Below are 21,651 nucleotides of genomic sequence, written 5' to 3'. Positions count from 1 at the left end.
ATTTCATTAAAGCAGCGGTTCTCAACCGGTGCTCCATGTGCACTTTCTAGGGGCTCTGCTGCGAATCAAAGGAAACAAAGTGAATGAGTAAATTCGATAGACAAAAAAAAGAAGCCTACAGCACTCTGCCATAAACATTTTATACAATAAGGAGCTCCTCAATTCAAATAGTGCTCCACCATAGAAATTATGTATTAAAAAGGGCTCTGCGAGTCAAAAAAGGTTGAGAATCGCTGCATTAAAAGATTACAATTTGAATTACCAACGGAACTGGTAAATAAAACTGATGAAGAGTTAGATAAAATACTTAAAGCCAATGAGAAAAACAGAGTTTAGTAGAAAGAAAGGACCTAAAAAGAAAGAATATAAAAATGCAAAAGAAAAATAAAAACAGAACTTAGAGGTTGAAATAGGAACATATAATAGTAAAATAGAACAGGTGAGACAATATATTGAAGCTTTGAAACTCTCAAAGAAGGAAAGTATTATATTGGTGATGGATTAAATAAATTAGATTTTTTTTTTCAAATCAAATCAAATTTATTATCATCATATAATTGACTCAAAAAATTTATGAAGGAAATAAGAGTAAACAATTACATAATAAAAGTTACGTTATTAGATATTTTACTAAAAAATAAGGAAATGGCTAATAAGGATGTCAAACGATATTATACCCAATTTTTACTACAAATAAATGAGTAATTACATAAAAGCAAAAGTTCATCTCAGTGATAGACAAAGAGATACATTGAAAAACACATACAAAAATAAAGAAGAAATTTCATTACAAATAGACAAATCTAAGGTACTTAACTAGGAAATGTATTTTACCAAAACTCAACTGAATGAAATTAACAATGTAAAAGAACTAAAAATCAATAAAACTCGAATAAAAATGGGGGGAATTATTACCATTTTTAATTCCTGCATTAATAGCAGCTGCTAAAATTGCAGGTCTTGCAGGCAGTGCTTATGCAATTGAAACTAAAGTGACAAAGAAAGTCATTGGATCTGGATGTGATAAAAAAAAAAAAAAAAAAAAAAGAGTTAGAAAGGGCCCACATCAAAAGTGGGAATTTCGAACGTAAGAATAGAAAAAAAAACATGAAAAATGAAAAAAGATTTAGAGGTGTATTCACTTTTGATTTGTTACCTAAAAAGATAAGAAAATTAGAAAATAGTATAATTAATTTAGATTTAAGTACAAGACCTGGAACTCATTGGGTGTTACTATAATGATCCTAAACACAATTTTGTTGGATATTTTGATCCATTTAGTAAATTTAATAAGATGTGTGTGTGTGAATAGTGTAACATTTCCCAATAATATAGTTAAATATCTTAAATCTTTTAATAAAAGTATAGTTTATAATTCCAGTTTTTTTACAGAAACCTGCATCAAATAAATGTGGATATTTCTGCATGAGATATATAACCGAAAGAAATAAAAATAAATCACCTGTAGATGTATTGTATTCATTCACTCAGGAGCTTAGTAATCATAACAAAAATTTTGTTGAATAATAAATGGATTATTTGATTCTGAATTCTAGAAATCTTAAGATTTTACAATTGAATATTCGACTCTTCTAAAAATTAAGAGAATTGCTTTAGAATCATTTTCTATGTGGGTTTCTTAGTATAATATTAGTGAAAAAAATATATAAAAATAATACATTTTTATTATTTGATGGTGTAGGATGGACAACTTATAAAGTATGTGATGGTGATTATACTACAAGAGAATTAAATTAATACATGTAAAAACTTTTTGGAAATGATCCACCTGTTCAGTTTGAAATAGTAAGACCTAGAAATAGAGTAGCTATCAAATTAAATGATAAATATAAAATTGATTTATTAGATTATATAAAACATGTTATTTGAATCTGAAAAATATGAAAATGAACAAGAATGTAAATACACTCATTGCCATAAAAATTTGCGCACCAAGAAATAATTGTGGGATCGAAACGAAAGTTGGCCTGAAGGTACATGTAGGGCAGATATGCAAATGATTAGAAATGCAGCGTGATTGCGCATTGCATAATGCCCCTAGAGGGCATTGAACTTCGTTCTCCTTGGAGTATAAAACAGGTAAGCAGAGCTTGCTGGAGTGTATTTAATCGTTTGCAAAGGAAATGCTGAGGAAGACATACCGTTACGCTGCCGTCGAAGACCATATGAGCAGTTGTCAGAGTTCGATAGGGGAAGAATCATCGGGATGATGGAAGCTGGGTGGTCAGCTCGCGAGTAGCTCATCAACTAGGCCGTTCTGATTTTACTGTGAGGAGGGGGGTGTGTTGGGACCAGTGGATAGAAGAGACGTCATTTACACGGCGACCAGGTTCAGGACGCCCTCGACAGACCAATCGTCAAGAAGACACTCACATCATCCGAAACGCACGCGTAGAGCCAACTGCCTCATTGGCCGCTATCCAGACACAGGCAGCAGCTTCACTACGGGCCCCTGTGTCTTCCCGAACCATCGCAAGGCGCCTGGCTGAAGGACATCTGGTATCGCGGCGCCCATTACGTGTGCTGCCAATGACACCCACCCACCAACGCCTCCGTTTGGAGTGGTGTCGAGCACGACGGTATTGGACTGCAACGGAATGGAACCAGGTCGTCTTCAGCGACAAATCGAGATTCAACTTGAGCAGTGATGACAATCGTGTTCGTGTGTGGAGGCCCCGTGGTGAACGCTTCAATCCTGCCTTCGCTTTACAGCGACACACCGCTCCCACAGCTGGTGTCATGGTATGGGGTGCCATTGCTTACGATACACTGTCACCCCTAATATTGATCCATGGCACAATGACAGCCCAGCGGTACGTCCATAACATCCTTCAGCCACATGTGTTGCAACTCATGGCAGGGCTCCCAGGAGCCATTTTTCAACAAGACAATGCTAGGCCACACACAGCAAGGATGTCACAAGACTGCCTCCGCCACATTACCACCCTTCCCTGGCCTGCTCTATCCCCAGATTTGTCACCAATCGAGCATATCTGGGATCATTTGGGATGGCAAGTTGGACACCCTACGAGGTTGGTTGAACTAGAGGCGCATTTACAGTAACTGTGGAACGAGATGTCTCAGGACGTCATATGGAACTTGTATGCCTCAATGCCTGCTCGTATTGCATCGTGCATTCGTGCTAGAGGGGGTCCAACAGAGTACTAAAACTTCTGTCCATCTGTACTTTTTTCTGCAATAAATGATCCTTTTTCTTGGATTTTCTAATCACTTACTTATATCAATGTAGTATCGTATATACTCGTGTATAAGCGGAGTTTTTTGTGGAAAAATTTGTTCCTCAAGTGAGGGGGTCAGCTTATACTCGGGTCAGTTTTTGATGAGGAAATATCGACCCCCCCAATCAGTAGTCATTTTTGTAGCAGTGTTCAAGAAACCGGCATTATTGGTATGGGATATGTTCAAACCCCCGAAAATGTCAAAGACGAGGCAAAGAAATTGAAAACATCATTGACTTTGATACCAGGTGTGCTAACGTCGATTGTAAAGCCTAATGTGAGCATCAACAAGCCTTTCAAAGACTATTTGAGGAATTTGTGGATCGAATGGATGAGTTCCGATGATAAAGAAACCACAAAAGGTGGTGCCTTGAAGAAACCTAATATTGGCCTAGTGAGCCAATGGGTACATGAGGCGTGGAATTTTATCTCCACCGAAATTATCATCCGATCCTTCAAAAAGTGTTGCATCAGCAATGCGACGGACGGAACTGAAGATGATATCCTCTTTGAGAGTGACAATGGCGATGACAGCGTACCCATCATAGGGGCGATGCCGCACCCTATGATGATCTGATGGATTACGATGAGCTTAGAGACTCAGAAGAAACAGTTTTAAAAGTTTGAATCGTTTTCTATTGTAAATTTCCGTAAGCTATTCATTTTGCATGGAAATATAAGAATTTTGTTTTCTCTGAAATGCACGTATTTTTTGGGGTCGGCTTATACACAGGTTTTCAATTTATTGCGGTTTTGGTGGTCCTGAAGTAGGGGGGGTTGGCTTATATACGAGTCGGCTTATACACGAGTATATACGGTACTTACATGTGTAAAATTTTGTTTCATTTTGACGACTTCTTCTGGGTGCGCAAATTTTTATGGCAATGAGTGTATGTATGTATGTATGTATGTAATCTATCTAATTGAAACGATAATATATATATTGTGTAATATAATTGAAGGAACTTGTATTAATTAATTTGTATCAGAAGTAATTTATTCATTTACGAATATCAATCCTCCTGGTTCTCATATTTCCAAAGGGTTTTTCAGGCCTATATTTTTTCCAGTAAAATATGAAAAATATTTTTCTTTCTTTCTTTTTTTTTTTTTTGAACTTTATTTAACACGATGAAATAGCACAACATAATAAAACAAATTCACCAAGAGATCCCGTGGATCTGTACTGATGAACACGAAGTATCAATGAGTAATTACAATACAATTTCAAGGACAGAACGAACATAAAAAAAACAAAAACAAAAAAAAGAGGGGGGGGGAAGGTTGATAATTATATCGAAGTAATTCTGCATCTGTGAGCAACTATACAATTAGAATACAATACAACATTTCAGATATACAGTATGTTTTCATATACGTTATAAATGAAGATTATGGAATGCTACATTGATGCGAGAATTGTTCAGCGACTTCGACATGTGGAGGCAAACAGCAGGAAGTGTACTTAGACATTTAGAAAATTCGATTTAGCACTGATCGATAGAGCTCTGTTTTTGTTGTTTTCCTTGTTTTTTAAAAATGATTGTTGATGTTAGCTATTGAAAAAAGGTAATTCTTTAAACGTTTTTTCAGTAACGGTATTGAAGGGGGAGAAAGAATATCATGCGGCATTTTGTTATAAAATTTCGGAATAAGATATGTAAAAGGGTTTTTCTTCACTGTTTTATGTATCAAGGGAATATTAAGAATGTTATTGTATCTATTTGATGTCCTTGATAAATTAAGAGGGAGACTAAGTTGTTTTTTATTAAGTAGGAGAATCGATTTATAAAAATATAAATACCGCAAAGGGAGTATGTTAAGTTGCCGGTAGAGATCAAATGACGGAGTTGAGTAATTGCCAGTTAGTGATCGGATTATTTTCTTTTGGATCTGGATGATGGGTCGCAACGTATTGATGTAATCACTGCCCCAAACAGTTAGTCCATATAATTGATGGGAATGAAAAAGGGAATAATAATATGACGGCAAAAAATGAGTATTTAGATAATGTTTTAGATAATAAAATTTATAAACTATAAAACAAAGTTTTGATTGGATATGTTTTACATGGGACTTCCATTTAAAATTTCGATCTATAACAATACCTAGGTATTTAATGGAGCTTACTTGTTCTAATGGAGTACAGGTACATAAAAGATCAGTAGGACAGTTTTTATTATGAAAAATGAGGTTACAGTTATCGAAATTAGTGAGGTTTGAGAAACTAATGTATTTTGTTTTTAGAATGTTTATTTCGAGATCATTTGATCGAAACCAATTTCAGACTTTGATTAAATCGTTGTTAATAATATGATCCAATGATTGATGATCATTCCCAGAATAAAGAAGTACAGTGTCATCCGCAAATGTGATTATTTTGGCATTTAGTTCAAGGTTACAGAAATCATTAATATAGATAGTAAAAAGCAACGGTCCCAAAGTAGTTCCTTGTGGAATTCCTCTGTGCATGTTCACTGGACTACTAATATGCTTACCACACTTAACAGATTGAGATCTATTATTAAGATAGGATTCAAATAATTTATAAGCAGTACCTCTAATACCATATGTGTGCAATTTAGCAAGCAATATATTGTGATTGATGCTGTCAAAACATTTTCGTATATCAAGAAAAATTGCTATTGTTTGTTTTGAGTTATCTAAGCTATCAACCACAAATTTGCTAAATTCGATTAGTGCAGTTTCAGTGCTTTTGTTTGGCAGGAAACCATGTTGATTTTCTGAGAAAAAATTATTAGCATTTAAAAACGAGTATAATCTACATTTTAAGATAGATTCCAATATTTTGGTTGTCGTACTGAGAACTGAGACTGGTCTATAATTGCTGAGGTCATTCTTGTCACCGGTTTTATAGATAGGGGTAATGATTGCTTTTTTGAGTGATTCTGGGAAAACACCACTTTGAAAACAATTATTAACTAGATCAGAGAATACCTGAATGACGCTGTCAGGAAATCGCTTCCAAACTTTTGAGTTCATTGCATCGATGGAAGATAGAGTTTTTTAGTTTGTTAATAATTTTCTTTATTTCAAAAATATTAGTTGAAGAAAGAAAAATTGAATTTTGAAAACCACGTACGTAGTTTTTATAGTCATCCATGGAAACTACAGTATTTCTTCCAATACTATTGAAATACAAGTTAAATTGATTGGCAAGAATCAGAGGTTCAACATTTTCTGGAAGTACATTCTCTTTATTCTCAGTGCCTAATATTCTGTTAACAAACTTCCAACGCTCAGTATTGTTACGACATTCCGAGAACTTGAAAGAGTAGTACTGTTTTTTAGATTGCTTTATTTTAGATTTGATTCTTGATTTTATACTTCTATATGCAGTTTCCATAGAGAGGTCATACAGATATTTTCTTGTTTTTATGTAAAGTTGTTGTTTTGTCTTAATCAAATTGCAAATTTCGCCTGTAACCCATGGTTTACTGATCTTCTTCCTTGAAACAATTTTTCGGTCACTGGAATGATTTTGGACAATGACATTCATGGTGGATAAAAAATTATCAAAATCTTTTTCGGGATGAGTGTGATCGAATCAAAATTCATAATTTTGGAGAAAATTTGACATATCAGCATACCGAATAATTTTCATTTTCCTATGTATAGTCTGACTTATTTTATCTAATATTGGGGTGGCAAAGTGAAGTTTACAAACGATCGGAAAATGGTCAGTTATGTCTGTGTCAACTATTGATGAATAGTATTTGGTAATATTAGTTGAGTGACGTAGATAAATATGATCAATACAACTATCAGAAAGAGGCCTAGTTTGATCAGTAATTAAGGGGAGGAAACCATGTCCTGACAACATATTCATGTAATCTAGATCGTCATTATTGGGTTTTAATATGTTAATATTGATGTCACCTACCAATAGGACATTTTTAAATTTTGTATTCATTAATATAGAGTCAAGTTCTTCAACAAATTCTGATTTTGAAAATGAGTGTGATCGATATAAACAAAGAATAGTTAATTTGAGTGATGGCTGGTTAATGCCAATCACATCAGCTGTTTCCATTGCGATTGACGTAATGTTATTATAATTTAAAGATTTATTTGTGTACACCAATATGCCTCCTGAATTATTGTAATTTCTACAGCATGGGAATAAATCAAAACCTGATATTTTATAAAGGTCAGACTCTACATCAAAAATCCACACCTCCGAGAGAATTATAATATCTATATGATCAACACAACTACTTATAAATGACATAAAATGGTCAAAATTGGCCCTAACGCTTCTTATATTCAAGTGAAAAACCTTAAAATTTGATATATTACTAATATTGTTACGTTGAATATCGTGAATAACGGAAAGAAACCTTTCTAGATCCTCCAAGGTGCTCATTTTGAGATTTAAATTTTCTTTACTATTAATTGACATGAGATAAGTCATCTACATGACTGATTTTGAACACCCCGGAGTCATCTGTTTTACGCATAAAAACTTTACCATCACGAATCCAACAATACGCGAAGTTGTGTTGTTGCTTATGTTGTTTAGAATGATAAAACACATTTTTCATGTATGGGCTCAAATGTTCATTAAAATAAACTGGTGTGGGTCGTAGTCTGCTGTCGATCGAAGACGCTTTCAGTTTCTTAGATTTTGCCAACTTGAGAAAATTGTCACGATTAGATTTTTTATCGAACTGAATTATGATCGGCTTTATTTTATCTTTGATCTTCGTAGGCACTCTATGTATAACTGTAATATTGCCCACCAGATCACTTTGCACCTGATCAGCTATTCTTGCCTTCAATTCAATCACATCCTCATTTTCAGTCTCTGGAAGGCCTTGGATCTCAATGTTACAGCGACGGGAATATTGTTGTAGTTCACCAATTTCAATCTGAAGTTTCTTGACTTCAGTTTTTAGCTCAGAATTTTCCGATGACAGTTCTTGTTGCTTTGTTTGTAGCTCAAGTAATTGGAATTGATAGTGCTTGTTTTGGTCACTCAGTTCTTTGAATTGGCAGCACATGTATGATTTCAGTGATTGTATGTTAGCATAGAATGCTTCACTTATTCCGTTCACGATCTCTCTTATATCACTCGGCATTTTTTCAGTATCAAGAGAGAGTAACTGCATATCCATTAATGGTTCGGGATCCGGATCCCTCATAGAAGTATTTGGATCATCTTGTCTACGTGGATCTTTCTTCGATGACTTGCTTGTTGTTTCTTTACATTTAAAGCATATCCAACTCAGAACCCGATCACGCCTCAGCCTGCGGAATACCAGTTCGCTGAAACCTCCACAACCATAATGGAAGATGTCTTTGCATTTAGTGCAACTAATTGAATTGTCTGGAGTTATGATTGTCTCCACACACCTGGAACACACTTTCTCTGCCATACCGAATAAGATCAGAGCTCTCTTATTATTTGTATTATATGAATAAAAAAATATTTAACATATAGTACACATCCGTAAAATTATGTGATTACGAAAAATTGTATATGTTATATTAAATCTGAAATGAGTTACGATGAGAAGAAAAAAAAATTAGCAAGCAAACAATAATTTTCAGAGAGAGCCTCAACCGTACACACCCACTCGCCTAGCTGTTGCCAGATTCAATTGAACAGCTCAATTGAACAGCTACAATTTCACAGTATTTGAATTTATATCAAATTCAAATATGTATAACTAATCGGGATGGTAATTTGATTGATTTGAATAATGAAGAAGTTGAATTTTAATTCATAACAGAAAATTTATAATATAAAATAAATGAAAGATCACAGATTAATTTCAAAGAGTAAAAAGATATGTATGGTAAAGGTAAACTTGTAGAATTTAGGAAGGAAAATAATAAATGAAATATTTTCTATGAAAGGAGCAGGAAGACATGATTTTTTCATCTAAATAAATGTCTTTTAAATAAATGAAAACGATTATCATTATAACGATGAGATTGAAAGTTATGAATACAGAGAGATTAGAGAACATGATAATACACAGAACAAAGATGAGAATGCAAGATATCTTTTTAATATAGATGATACTAATGCTTGTATTTTATACTCAGATGGCTACCTTCAACGAGAACTAAAAATCTTGAAAATTACTGGACATAATATACATGACACTAAATTACCGGGCAAATTAAAATGTGTGCTAATTAATGCCAGGAGCTTGGGAAATAAGAAAGATTTTTTAGAAACTATGATGGTTGTGGAGGGCCTGGATCTTATAGCCATTACTGAATCTTGGGCAAAGGATGGGGCAGAATCTTTCTTACACATCTCAGGATACGATACTTTTTTGAGAAATAGATCTGATATGAAAGGGGGTGGAGTGTTGTTATACGTGAAATCATGTTTGAAGGCTAGAGAAGGCTAGAAGTGATATTGAAACTATTTGGGTTGAGCTTGAAAACAAAAGACACGATCAAGAGATGGAGGGTCAGCGATGAACCCTCCTTATCTGATCATATGTTCATAAACTTCTACTATGAAGCAACATTTACTCCCACTTTTTTTCGGAATTTTAAGAACACAAACTGGGATCTTTTTAAAAGAAACCTGGAAAGCCAGCTTAACACTCTCACCAACCCCGGTGATGAGATCTCAACAGTAGATGACTTGGACCACCATGCTGCCATTCTGACAGAGGTGATCAGGAACTCTGCAAATCAGGCGTGTCCACTCAAGCCTGACAAATCTAAAGTCTACTGAAAAAATTGGTGGACTAAAGATCTTGAACTCCTCCGTAATGAAATGAGGAAGGCACATAGGAAGGCTGTTAGGACTAAACTTGAATCGAATCGGACTTACTATTAGGAAGCAATGTTAATTGCATTTTTAATTGGGTTGCTGTATTTTTGAAACATATGACAACCATATTTTTATGGGCATCTTTTTATCAGCCACCTCGTTGGGCATTTTGCCTGTTGTGGCGTTGTATTTGTATTTGTATTTGTATAAGTTCAAGAAAGAAATCAGAAAAGTGAAAAATAGTTCTTGCACAGAGATGAATTCACTATCAGAAACTGCCAAGGTTACCAAATTGATCAAAAACAATTCCCATGGTAAAATTAATGTTATAGAATGACCAGATGGTAACTATACTGCCAGTCCAGTGGAGACGCTGGAATGTCTTCTGAACTATCACCTAGGTGGACCAACGGAACCAGACTGTGGTGTACAGACTAGGCCCATCCTGGAACCAGTAGACACTTCAATAGCCAACATGATAGTTGAATATGACAAATGTACCGAAGCCTTAAGGGGATTTTCTCCCTTCAAGTCACCAGGCACAGATGGAATATATCCTGTCTTTTTTACAAAAAGGATGGGAAGCTATAGGCATTGAGCTGATTCGCCTCTTCAACGCTAGCTTAGCTTTGGGATATATACCCAAAGTATGGAAGAGCTCCAGAGGTGTCTTCCTACCAAAACCAGGAAAAGACACCTATTATAAATCATCATCCTTCAGAATGATTACATTATCTTCTTTGGTGTCTTCTTACCAAAACAAAGAAAAGACACCTATTATAAATCATCATCCTTCAGAATGATTACATTATCTTCTTTCCAGTTAAAGTTACTGGAAAAACTACTCTGGCATCTTCAAGATATTCCTCTCTTAATGGGTAAGATTGTGAACCAGCATGGTTTTAATACAGGGTTTTCCACTGACTCTGCTCTGCATCAACTGATTTGGAGAATTGAAAACACAATTATCAATGGACAATTTGCTGTTGGTATTTTTCTGGACATTGTTGGAGCCTTTGACAACGTTGCTTTTGACTCTGTATGTAAGGCACTAATAGATTTTAACATTCCACCTATGTTAACTAGATGGATTGATCACATGCTCAGGAACCGAACAATCACTGCTCGTGTTCTTGATGCCCAAGCTGAAAGAACTATCAGAAGAGGATGTCCGCAAGGAGGAATCCTTTCTCTCTTTCTATGGAACATGGTCTTCAGCTCCCTGATCTTTGATCTAATGAAAGGACCAGGATATACACAGGCATATGCAGACGACTTAGTCGTGCTCATTCAAGGGCATGATTTATCCACAATGAGGATTCTTGCTCAACAAATTTTAAACTCTGTCAGCAGATGGGGTGACAAACACCAACTAACATTTTCGACGGAAAAAACAAGAATTGTGATTTTCACATGGAACAGAAAATGGGAAATTGGAAACTTAACCCTCAAGGGACAAGAATTAACCATATGTAACAGAGTGAAATACCTTGGATGTCATTTGGATTCTAAGCTCTCCTGGAAATCCCATATTCAAGAACGAGCTAAACGGGCCACTAATATACTTATGCTGTGCAAAATAATTATTGGCAAAACCTGGGGTTTAAACCCTAAAACCACTCAGTGGATTTATACTGCTATTGCACGCCCAATGCTGAGCTATGGTTGTATGGTATGGCATCAGGCATTATCAAAGACCTCTTATGAAACTGTCCTACAAAAAGTGCAAAGACTTGCTTGCATGGGGTACAAACCTTCTTTCAAGAATCATCTTGACAGCTGTCAACTGGGAAAAGTGGAGATCCCCTCTCTACTAATGCCAAAAGACTCCTGTTCCAAAACAAAAAATTTTACTAAATGCTTCACTATTCACATACTCAGGAGAAATGAAGTTGCTCACATAATTGATAGCATCTCAACAGGAGTTATTGAGTGTTACACCGATGGCTCTAGGATTACTGATACTGGGGCTGGAGCAATTTACCGCATCTTTGGCGTGGATCACGACTACCATAAGATACATCTGTACCTAAGCAAAACGCCCACAGTCTTTCAAGCTGAAGTATTAGCAATAGCCATACTGGCTGAAAGTCTGATTACCAAAGGGTACTTTGGCAAACAAATTGTTATCTTCTCTGACAGCCAAGCAGCACTACTGGCTGTTGGCAACTTCAAGTTTCAACTGTGTGTAAAATACTGCACTGACATGCTGAATAACTTGGCAGCATTGAGCAACAACATCAACCTTTACTGGGTTCCTGGTCATGTAAATTTACAGGGAAATGAACTCGCAGACTAGATAGCCAAAGAGGCAGCGAACATGAAGCTATCTGGACCTGAACCTTTCTATCCTGTTTCGATGTCAACCATCAAAGGAGATGTCAAACAATGGATAGAAGACAAACACATGCGGCAATGGAACTCAAGGCAGGACTGCAGACAGGCCAAGCTGGGGTTGGGAACCCATCCGAATATTGCCAAAAAAACTTATCACATTGAACAGGAAACAAATTCGACAGGTTATACAGATCATCACTGGTCATGCTAACCTAGCGAAACACCTACACAACTGTGGCTATACAGATTCACCTATTTGTCATGCATGTGGAGAAGAAGACGAAACTCCACTCCACTATGTGGGATGATGCACGCCTTCTCTATCCCGAGAAGGAACTACTTCGGTGATCATCAGGTGACACTAAGTGAAGTTGTTAATGCTCCCAGCATTTACAACCTGGTAAATTTTCTCAATTACACTAAACACCTGAATTCATGGCGAGTTTCAATTCTGCTTTAACTTGAACTTTCATGCATTTCTATTTAATAACTTCATGTTGAGTTCTCAGCCATATCTCTGAGACCTTCTCTGCTCCTTTTCTGAAAGGGCACCGCAGACAGGAGCAGCCTCAAATTTTCTGACATGGCTTTACCGGTTGCGGTTCTCCATAATCTCCCATATACAGAGATTCAATATAATGTGGTAACAGATATCATAACTTTCGTCCCCGGAGCAGCCACCAAACTCTGGGTATTTTAACAGAATAATGTTTTTCTTCATTCTCACATGACCCACAACTCATGTTGAACCACTTGGTGTTAGATCAATGGGCAAAATTTGCCTAGGCTTTTCCCCTATGGGACGCCAAATGATGTTGATGATGGGGCCAGTTGCACAGATATACAGGAGTAGTGTTGCTGAGGATAACGTCCCAAGGGATTGGAAACTTGCTAATGTTGCTCCGATATTTAAGAAGGGTAATAGAGAAGCGGTGTCCAATTATCGTCCAGTGAGTTTGACGAGCTGACTCTAGAAAATTTTGGAAATTATCATCAAAAGGCAGTTTGTGAAGTGGATAGACGAGAATAATGCATTGTCGGATAATCAGCATGGGTTCAGGAAGGGGAAGTCATGTGTTACTAACCTCTTTTGCTTCTATGATCACGCGACTAAGGCTTTGGGTAAGAGCAAAAATGTAGATGTTGTTTACCTTGATTTCCAGAAAGCATTCGATCGGGTCCAACATGGTAAACTCTGGAAGCGTTTACACGAGATTGGAATTGGGGGCAACTTGCTGAATTGGATAGAATCGTGGTTAAGAGATAGGTCGCAATGAGTTATGGTGAACGGGAAATTCTCTGGTTGGACAGGCGTCACAAGTGGAGTTCCTCAAGGAAGTGTCCTTGGCCCCGTACTTTTTTCACTTTTTATCGATAAACTCGATCAGGGTATCGATGGGATTACTAGAAAATTCGCAGATGATGTGAAGCTAATGGGGATAATCGGAAATCAAAGTGATAGGGAGTTGCTCCAGACCAACTTAAACAGGATTGCAGCATGGGCAAATGAATGGAGCATGACGTTTAGCGTTGATAAGTGCATGGTCGCTCATTTTGGTTCGAACAACCCACAGTTCTCTTACAAGTTGAATGGTGTCTGTCACGTCTTGTACAGGCTTTTCGGATATTTTTTATAATTGTTATTATTTTTCTGTTCATATGAGTGGCAACAGTTAGTTTTTGTCAAGCTTGCGAGTCCAGTCCAGTCTTGTTGTGTTCCTTTGAAAAGATGTAAATAAAAACACTGTAGTGACCTTATGTTCTTTGAATAGTGAGCACTCATGATGACAAGCATAAACAGAAATTTATTAATAAAATAAGAACGTTAACATGAGATGACGATCCTACTCGATCGCTTTTTCACACCCTCTCTCTCTCTGTTTATTTTCGAATGTCCAATTTTGTTTTTGCAACCTCCGGTCTCCTGAGGCTTTTCTTCTTCTTATGCTCTCAAGCCTTATACCATATTGTTTCGTCAAGGTTGTCAACTGAGAGACGCGTTACAGAACACTACAAACACGTTAAGTTTTTGTCGCTCTTAAAATTAATAATTGAACCCGCGATGCTGGTAGCAGTTAATTTCCCCGGCCAGCACGTTTCGAACTGAACATTTTTTGGTACCCTCGGCGGGACTGTTTCGATTAATAGTGTAGTATTTCCCGTAATTTGTTTCCAATGTGTTTCTCATAGTGAAATGGAAACTTTGAAGAAAACAAGAGCGGCACAACGAACTGCTTATACGAAATCATATAATAAGTTGGAAGTGTTGCTTTCTACCAGTGATGTGCAGTCAGCGGCGGTAGAGGCAGAACTGAACATTTTTATTTCTAAGGCAAAGCGGTTGGATGGCACGCACACAGCTATTTTAGCACTTCTGGATGAAGCCGAATTTGAGGCAGAGTATGAGATCATGGAGGATTTTCGTGATAGAGCTTTAAGAATTCGTTTAAGTGCTCAAAGAATCATTGATACACCTCATCACGGAAACAGCAGTGCAGACATCTCTGTAATTCGTGAAAATGTTTCGGACCGAAAGTTTAGGTTACCGAAGCTAGAGTTGCGAAAATTTGATGGTGAGGTAAAAGAATGGTTGCCGTTCTGGAGCCAATTTGAAAAGATCCACGTGGACAAGGACATTGCTGAATCGGATAAGTTCCAGTACTTGTTGCAATCAACGGTGGAAGGGTCTCGTGCGAGAGAGAGGTGGCGGAAAATTTTCCACCCATCGGGGAAAATTATCAGAAGGCAGTGGACAGTTTGAAGTGTTGATTTGGACGTGATGATTTATTGGTAAAGGTGTACGTCAGGGAACTTTTGAAGTTGGTTCTAAAGAATGCCACATATCATGGTTATTCAGACAGGTTATGTGTACTTCATGATAGCTTGGAGTCACAAATACGTGCTCTCGAGACTCTGGGAGTTACAACTGAGAAAAGCGCTGCTCTACTTTTTCCGCCAGTGGAACCCTGTCTTCCAGAGGAGCTACCCAGAGCTTGGCAGAGAAGTCCAAATGTTGAACATCGAAGTGATCCACAGATCCGACTGGAGGGCCTGCTCAAGTTTGTTAAATCTGAAGTTGAGTCTGAAGAACGGACCAATCTCGCAATGGCTGGATTTGGTTTGAGGGAAGTGTCTCCAAATAGAGGAGGATCTCGTAGAGCAACTTGTGAGAAGGTGCCCACTGCCGCTAGTTTGTTTACTTCAAGTGTGCGTGATGGAAAAGTTTGTGGTTTTTGCAATTGTAAACATGAAAGTTCAAATTGTTTCAAAGCTCAAAAGATGACTTTTGCAGATAAACAAAAATTACTCAAGGATAAGCGACATTGCTTCAAGTGTTTGAAGGGGTCTCATCGAGCTGTTAGATGTAAACAATTTGTGAAATGTGCTATTTGTTCTAAGGATCACCATGTTGTTATGTGTCCAGATTTAGCAAGTAACAAACAGGTTACAGGGACGTGTCAAGGTGAACGTGTCAAAGACGCTGTGAAGTTACATAAAGAAGAGTCAATCAATTTGGCTAAGTTCTCCAAATCAAATCCGAAAGTACTGTAGCAAATGCTTAATTGTTATTTGGTCGAAAGGAAACGTACTTTGAAGGTGAGAGTATTATTTGACACAGGCTCTCAAAAATCGTACATTAGAAAAGAGACAGCTTCTGTTTTAGGATAAGTACTTTTGCACCAACAAGTGCTTTCTCATTCTATTTTTGGTGGGAGAAAAATTGGTGAAGAAGTTCATAATGTATATAAGATAGAATTAGGAAGTTTGGATGGTAAATTCCTCTGCAACTTTGATGCTCTTGAACAAGGCGAAATCTGTGACAACATCCCTTCAGCACAAAATGTTCCTTGGATGGAGGAATTAAGATCCATGAAAATTTTTGTGGAAGATGCTGAAGATACAAAAGGTGTTGACGTGCGTTATGTAACTGGAAACACCAGAAAATAAGCAGTATTATGTTGTACGAAGGTGGCAACACTTAAAGGGAATAACAACATGGCGGGAATGAGATGTAAATATTGTTCCGTAATAAATTAGTTAATAATTACTGTTCAGCTCATGATTCACTACCGAAACGGCACATAAAAGACAATGAAGTTGGCGATGAGTGAAAAAAAATCGGAAATGGCAGACATCAAGGATTTAGTAACTGTTTTAAGTAATTTCGTCTCGAAACTAAACTAAACTCATCCAGCACCTTCAATCGGCGTCAATGTGAAAACGCTTCTCCAGTCACAATCGATCTCGTTTGAATGCTACGACGAAGCTAACGAAAGTTTCGGGGAATATGTACAAAGACTCGAAAACTACTTCCAGCTCAAAGGACTCGCGGATTCAACAGCAGATGTCGCAGAAGCCAAGAAAATGGTGCTAATCAACTGTCTCGGATCTAAGTACTATCACCTGCTTTCCAGTCTAACTTCACCGGATCTTTCTTCATCGAAGACGTACGATGACCTGTTAAAAATCTTGAAAGATCATCTCTGCAAAAGGGTAAACATCCTGACGGAACAACACAAGCTTCTTTGCCGCACACAACACCCAGGTGAGCCGATTTCGAATTATATCACTACATTAAGTAATTACGGTTCCAGCGTGAATAAAATTGTGCAATGTAATAACCGTGGGAGTTCGCAACGGAAATCGACTCCGCATCGACGCGACAGATCGGCAAGTCGGAAGCGAAACCTCAATTTGAGAGACATCGGGTTAGAAAACGTGTGTCTCCATTGTGGACCACCAGACTCAAAACTGTCGAGTAAAACACAAGCTCTCATGCCAGATTTGCTTCAAAAAAGGTCATATCAGTAGAGTATGCATTACAGAACTTCTGAAACGGAAAAATAAAAGCGGATCTGAAGGAGATACTGTTCAATATGTGGAAAATCCAGATCACTTTCAAGTAAGCCAAATTGTTGATATATGCACTAACACTGCTGAAAAAGACGATAGAATATTTACAGTCATTCAATTAAGTGGGAAAAATTGTCGTTTCGAATGTGACTCTGGTAGTCGTGTGAGCATCATGAACATAAGTGACTACAGGCGCTTAAACCTAAATCTTCCAATCCTGAAAACAAATATATTTTTCCGAAGTTATACAGGTGAAATTTTCAAACCTATCGGATACGTCAAAGTGACTGTATGCTACAATGTTAAATCCAGTGAAGAATTATACCTTGTCAATTTGAAGAGAGAACCTATCCTTGGTCGAAATTGGATGCGTAAATTGGATATCAACATAAATGACATTCATGATTCCTCAAGTGTCAAGCATATACCTGTGTGTGCTGTAAAAAGATCTGTTCCTAGTATTGTCAATGAATACTCTGATGTTTTTGAACAAACAGTGGGCAAGATTCCAGATTATATATGCTCCCTGAAATTGCGGAAAGATGCCAAACCAGTGTTTGTTAAACCACGTCCAGTACCATATGCTTTGCGTGAAAAAGTTGAAAAAGAACTGGATAACTTGTGTGATCAAGGGATCATAGAAAAAGTGGATCATTCAGAATGGGGAACTCCACTTGTCATCGTGCCAAAATCTGATGGTTCTGTAAGACTTTGTGCTGATTACAAGGTGACTGTAAACAATCAACTTCATGATGCAGGACACCCAATACCTAAGATTGAAGATATATTCAACAAGCTACGAGGTGGATCATATTTCTGCACCTTGGACATCCATAAAGCATATTTGCATTTAGCAGTCGATGAAGACAGTGCAAAAGTTCAAACGATCTCTACACATCGAGGTACCTATTTGGCAAAAAGATTGTTTTTTGGTATTAAAACTACACAGAACGAATTTCATTCTTTCATGGATCAGTTTGTTCAAGATTTAGATGGAGTAACTGCATATTTTGATGATTTAATTATACAAGGCAAGACTTACGAGGAATGCACAACACACTTGCTGAATGTTCTAAATAAATTACGAAAATATAATTTGCATGTAAATATCAACAAATGTAAATTTTTTGAAAAAAGTGTAGAATACCTTGGACATGTTATAACTTCCAAAGGACTGAACAAATCTCCAGCTAAGATTCAAGCTATTCAAGAAGATGTCACGGTGGGAAAAGTAGGACACTTTCCCCCCCTTTGACAAAGAAGCCTGACATATTTTCAACCCAGAATTGTCATGTCAAATAAGTGAAATTTGCTAAATGTAAATATAATTGTGTTTGTAGAGTGGAAAATATTTGAGCTTCTGTCTTTATATTATTGTGGAAAGCTGAACCGAATCTCGTGGTTATCTAGTTCCTTTCCTCTTGTGTTATCATTCCGTCTGATATTCATAAAATGCCAGAGATCTGAACCACAGATCGTTTGTATAGAGTGGACACACACTCTTTATGCATCACACTGTATGTGTTTGTCGGAAAATTCTAAATATTAAATGCTTTGCTTTGACATCTCAATCATTTGAGCTCAATAACAAATTCCTTGAATTTTTCTGATTCTTCCTGTGAAATTTTGGGAAATTCCGAGTTAAATTGAACGAGAAAATGTGTGTTCTTTTGAATAATATATTCTTTCTTTTGTGAGAGAGACACACCTAATGATCCACTGATAATCAAAGATATTATCGCCATCTTGATGAGTCAGTTTTTCTTGTTCCCACACGAACGCGTTCGGTACGTATAAAAGGAAGATAAGATTCCTTTTCTTTTTTTTCTTTCTCTCTCACTTGTTCGTAACCCGTTGTATATTTTTTTTTTATATACTTGAAAAGCCGATTTTTCGCTTTTTGCATATTCCGAGTCGATGTTTTTTTTAAATAAGGGAAACAAACATTTTTGTTAATCCAGAGTTAAATAATTTTGAGACCGTGTGAGTATTTCAATTTTAAAAATTTATATATTTTTTTCCCTTTTTCCTCTCCACTGTTTCCAATGCTTTGAAGAAGAAAAAAAAAGGCTTGTGTTGTAAAATATGTTGAGGAAGAGAAACTTTTGAAATAATGTTATATATGCTTGAAATTATTCTCTGTCATCGAGAAAGTGTTGAATTTTTTTAAGAATTTCCTTTGTTTGGATTTAAATTTTTCGGCATGTCGCGAAACAAGAATATTTATATATGATGTCGCATATCGTTGGAAAGCTAATTTTTTTCCCAACACAATGATGTTTTTTCATTTTGATGAATATTTGTGCATTTAATCCGGAAATCTTATATTGAACATTATTGTTGTAATTATAAACTTTGCTGAAAGCCATTCGTTTTCTTAAATCGACCCCGTATTGAGAGAAGATGTTTTTCTTTTGGTTTCATGTTTGTGTTCGCGCCTCGGGATACAATTGGGTAAAATTGTGGATGACGCATTTTGCGCGACGAATTAGAGGGTGCGTTTTCTCAAGCCCCGCCCATCACTCAATTTACATATTATCACTGAAAAACTTTAGAGGCGTGCAATTCATTGGGACCAGTTGCATGAGAAAGTGCGGTTCCGCCGTTGAAGAATCCCCCCCCCCCCCCACGTAACTTGAAGATCCCCCGAAACTCATAAGTCCCAAGTCACTCAAACCCTATTTAGTTCTGAACTGCCAAAAGTCATAACATTTTACTTGGAGATGTAAGCTCAAGAAAAACAGTATGAAGCATCGTCTCGTCATATCAGTTGCTCCCAACTGATCCGTGAAGGAAGGTTTACTGTCATGCCAGAAAGATGAAGCCCAGCAGCTGTCTCTTGCAGTCCAGTCCAAGGATGGTACTTCGACCACACTACCCCGAGTGATAGTACAGATGGAGAACTTTGATGCTCCGACATCATAAAGCATGTGCATGGACCGTCGCTTCAGCAGATACAGAGGGCATTAATCGTTCAATTGGCCAAGCAGATTCGCCCGTCTAAGGATGACATGAAATAACGAACTGTCCGTACTGAGTGTTCAAGTTAAAGGGAACTGTTCATCGAAATCCGGTTGTCAAGAATGAAGTGACCTTAATATGGGAGATAGTGAGTAAATTTTCTCTTACAAATTTTGTTGAGTGGTTGGGCAAAAACCAAACTGCAGCGATATTTAGTTTTTTGTGTTTTGCACCCAAATAATTTTTAATTTTTCGATAAGTAAAGTAAGGTTTTCAGCATCGTTGTTTTTTTTTTTGGTATTTTGTTTTTGGTTATATGAATTAAGAATTAAAGAACCTAAGGTGCATTTAGATCTCTGTGTGTTGACATATTATTTTTTCTTTGTGACTTAATTGTTTTGGTTAAAATGCTCTAGTACATATTTATTCAGGAGAATTACTCACCGACACACAAAGGGTTGTTGCGGACACGGTAACAACTCAAAAATGGTACCCCACTAATATGATCACCAGGCCAAAAGTTTTTTTTCTTGGGGTACTGTCAACTTAAATAGTACTCAACAATTTTGCACCACAACATAATTGGTGCTGTGAAAAACAACCATCATCACACTGGTGCCATAAAAAAATCCATAAAAACTTCAATTGTCACAAAGCACCCAGACCAAAAAATGTTGATGAATTGAGACAATTTTTGGGCTTAGTTATATATTACTCGAAATTCATCAAGAGTGCATCAAGGTTACTTCACCCACTAAATAATCTTCTCAAGAAAAGTATTCCGTTCAACTGGACAGCTGATTGTGAAGCAGCATGGATAAAAATAAAGTCTGAAATTGCTAGTGACCAAGTCCTCATACCATTTACTCCAGAACTTCCAGTGACTTTGGCTACTGATGCTAGTCCACATGGTCTATCTGGAATATTATGGCATATTATGCCTGATGGAAGTGAACGTCCAATTGCATTCGCTTCAAGATCACTAACAGCTGCCGAGAAAAATTACAGCCAACTCGATCGAGAAGCTACAGCTGTATATTGGGCATGCAGAAAGTTCTATGATTACATCTTTGGTCGAAAATTCACATTGGTAGTGGACAATAAACCAATGATGACTCTCTTGCATCCAGAGAAAAAACTTCCAGCATTGTCAGCTACAAGAATGTTGTGGTATGCACATTTCCTTTCCAACTTCGACTATGACATCAAACATCGAAAATCATCCGAACATGCAAATGTAGACTATTTGTCGAGAAGTCCCTTACCACTGACAGATGTACAAGTCAATACTGTTGATGATGAATACATCCTGCAATCATCAGTGATTAGACACATATCCACAGACACAATTACTTCTGAAGAAATCCAAAAAGAAACAGAATTGGATGATGATCTTCGTGAACTAAAGAAAAATGTGATGGAAGAAACTTTATATGACCCAGAAATAACATTACAAGAAGGAATTCTACTTCGTGG

General features: G+C 36.9%; 2 protein-coding genes across 8 annotated transcripts in view; one reads left to right on the top strand and one right to left on the bottom strand.

Moving 5' to 3' along the window:
• LOC149081583 (uncharacterized) overlaps positions 1–21,651 on the bottom strand; it is a 219,792-nt gene that overhangs the window by 11,920 nt on the left and 186,221 nt on the right. Inside the window, exon 5 of one of the 7 annotated variants that reach the window (XR_016193316.1) lies at positions 916–1,014. The exons of the other annotated variants lie outside the window; for them this stretch is intronic. The gene's annotated coding sequence lies outside the window, so the exon portion shown is untranslated. The remainder of the gene's footprint in view (positions 1–915; positions 1,015–21,651) is intronic. 7 annotated transcript variants of the gene reach the window in all.
• On the top strand, positions 14,555–15,912 carry LOC149081589 (uncharacterized). Its single transcript, XM_089236950.1, has 2 exons — positions 14,555–15,037; positions 15,157–15,912. The coding sequence occupies exons 1-2, from the start codon at positions 14,555–14,557 to the stop codon at positions 15,910–15,912; spliced, it is 1,239 nt and encodes a 412-aa protein (XP_089093076.1).

Source organism: Pholcus phalangioides, unplaced genomic scaffold, assembly GCF_987345545.1.
Source record: "Pholcus phalangioides strain wild (caught in Gottingen) unplaced genomic scaffold, Ppha-v1.0 ptg000009l_1, whole genome shotgun sequence".
Lineage (NCBI taxonomy): Eukaryota > Metazoa > Arthropoda > Arachnida > Araneae > Pholcidae > Pholcus > Pholcus phalangioides.
This window is presented reverse-complemented; position numbering and strand designations above follow the sequence as displayed.

What these genes read in the sequence shown, in the direction of transcription:
- LOC149081589 (XM_089236950.1), top strand. Translation starts at nt 14,555, where the DNA reads ATGGAAACTTTGAAGAAAACAAGAGCGGCACAACGAACTGCTTATACG. An exon ending in AGTACTTGTTGCAATCAACG is followed by an intron (nt 15,038 to 15,156) that starts GTGGAAGGGTCT and finishes TTATTGGTAAAG; the next exon opens with GTGTACGTCAGGGAACTTTT.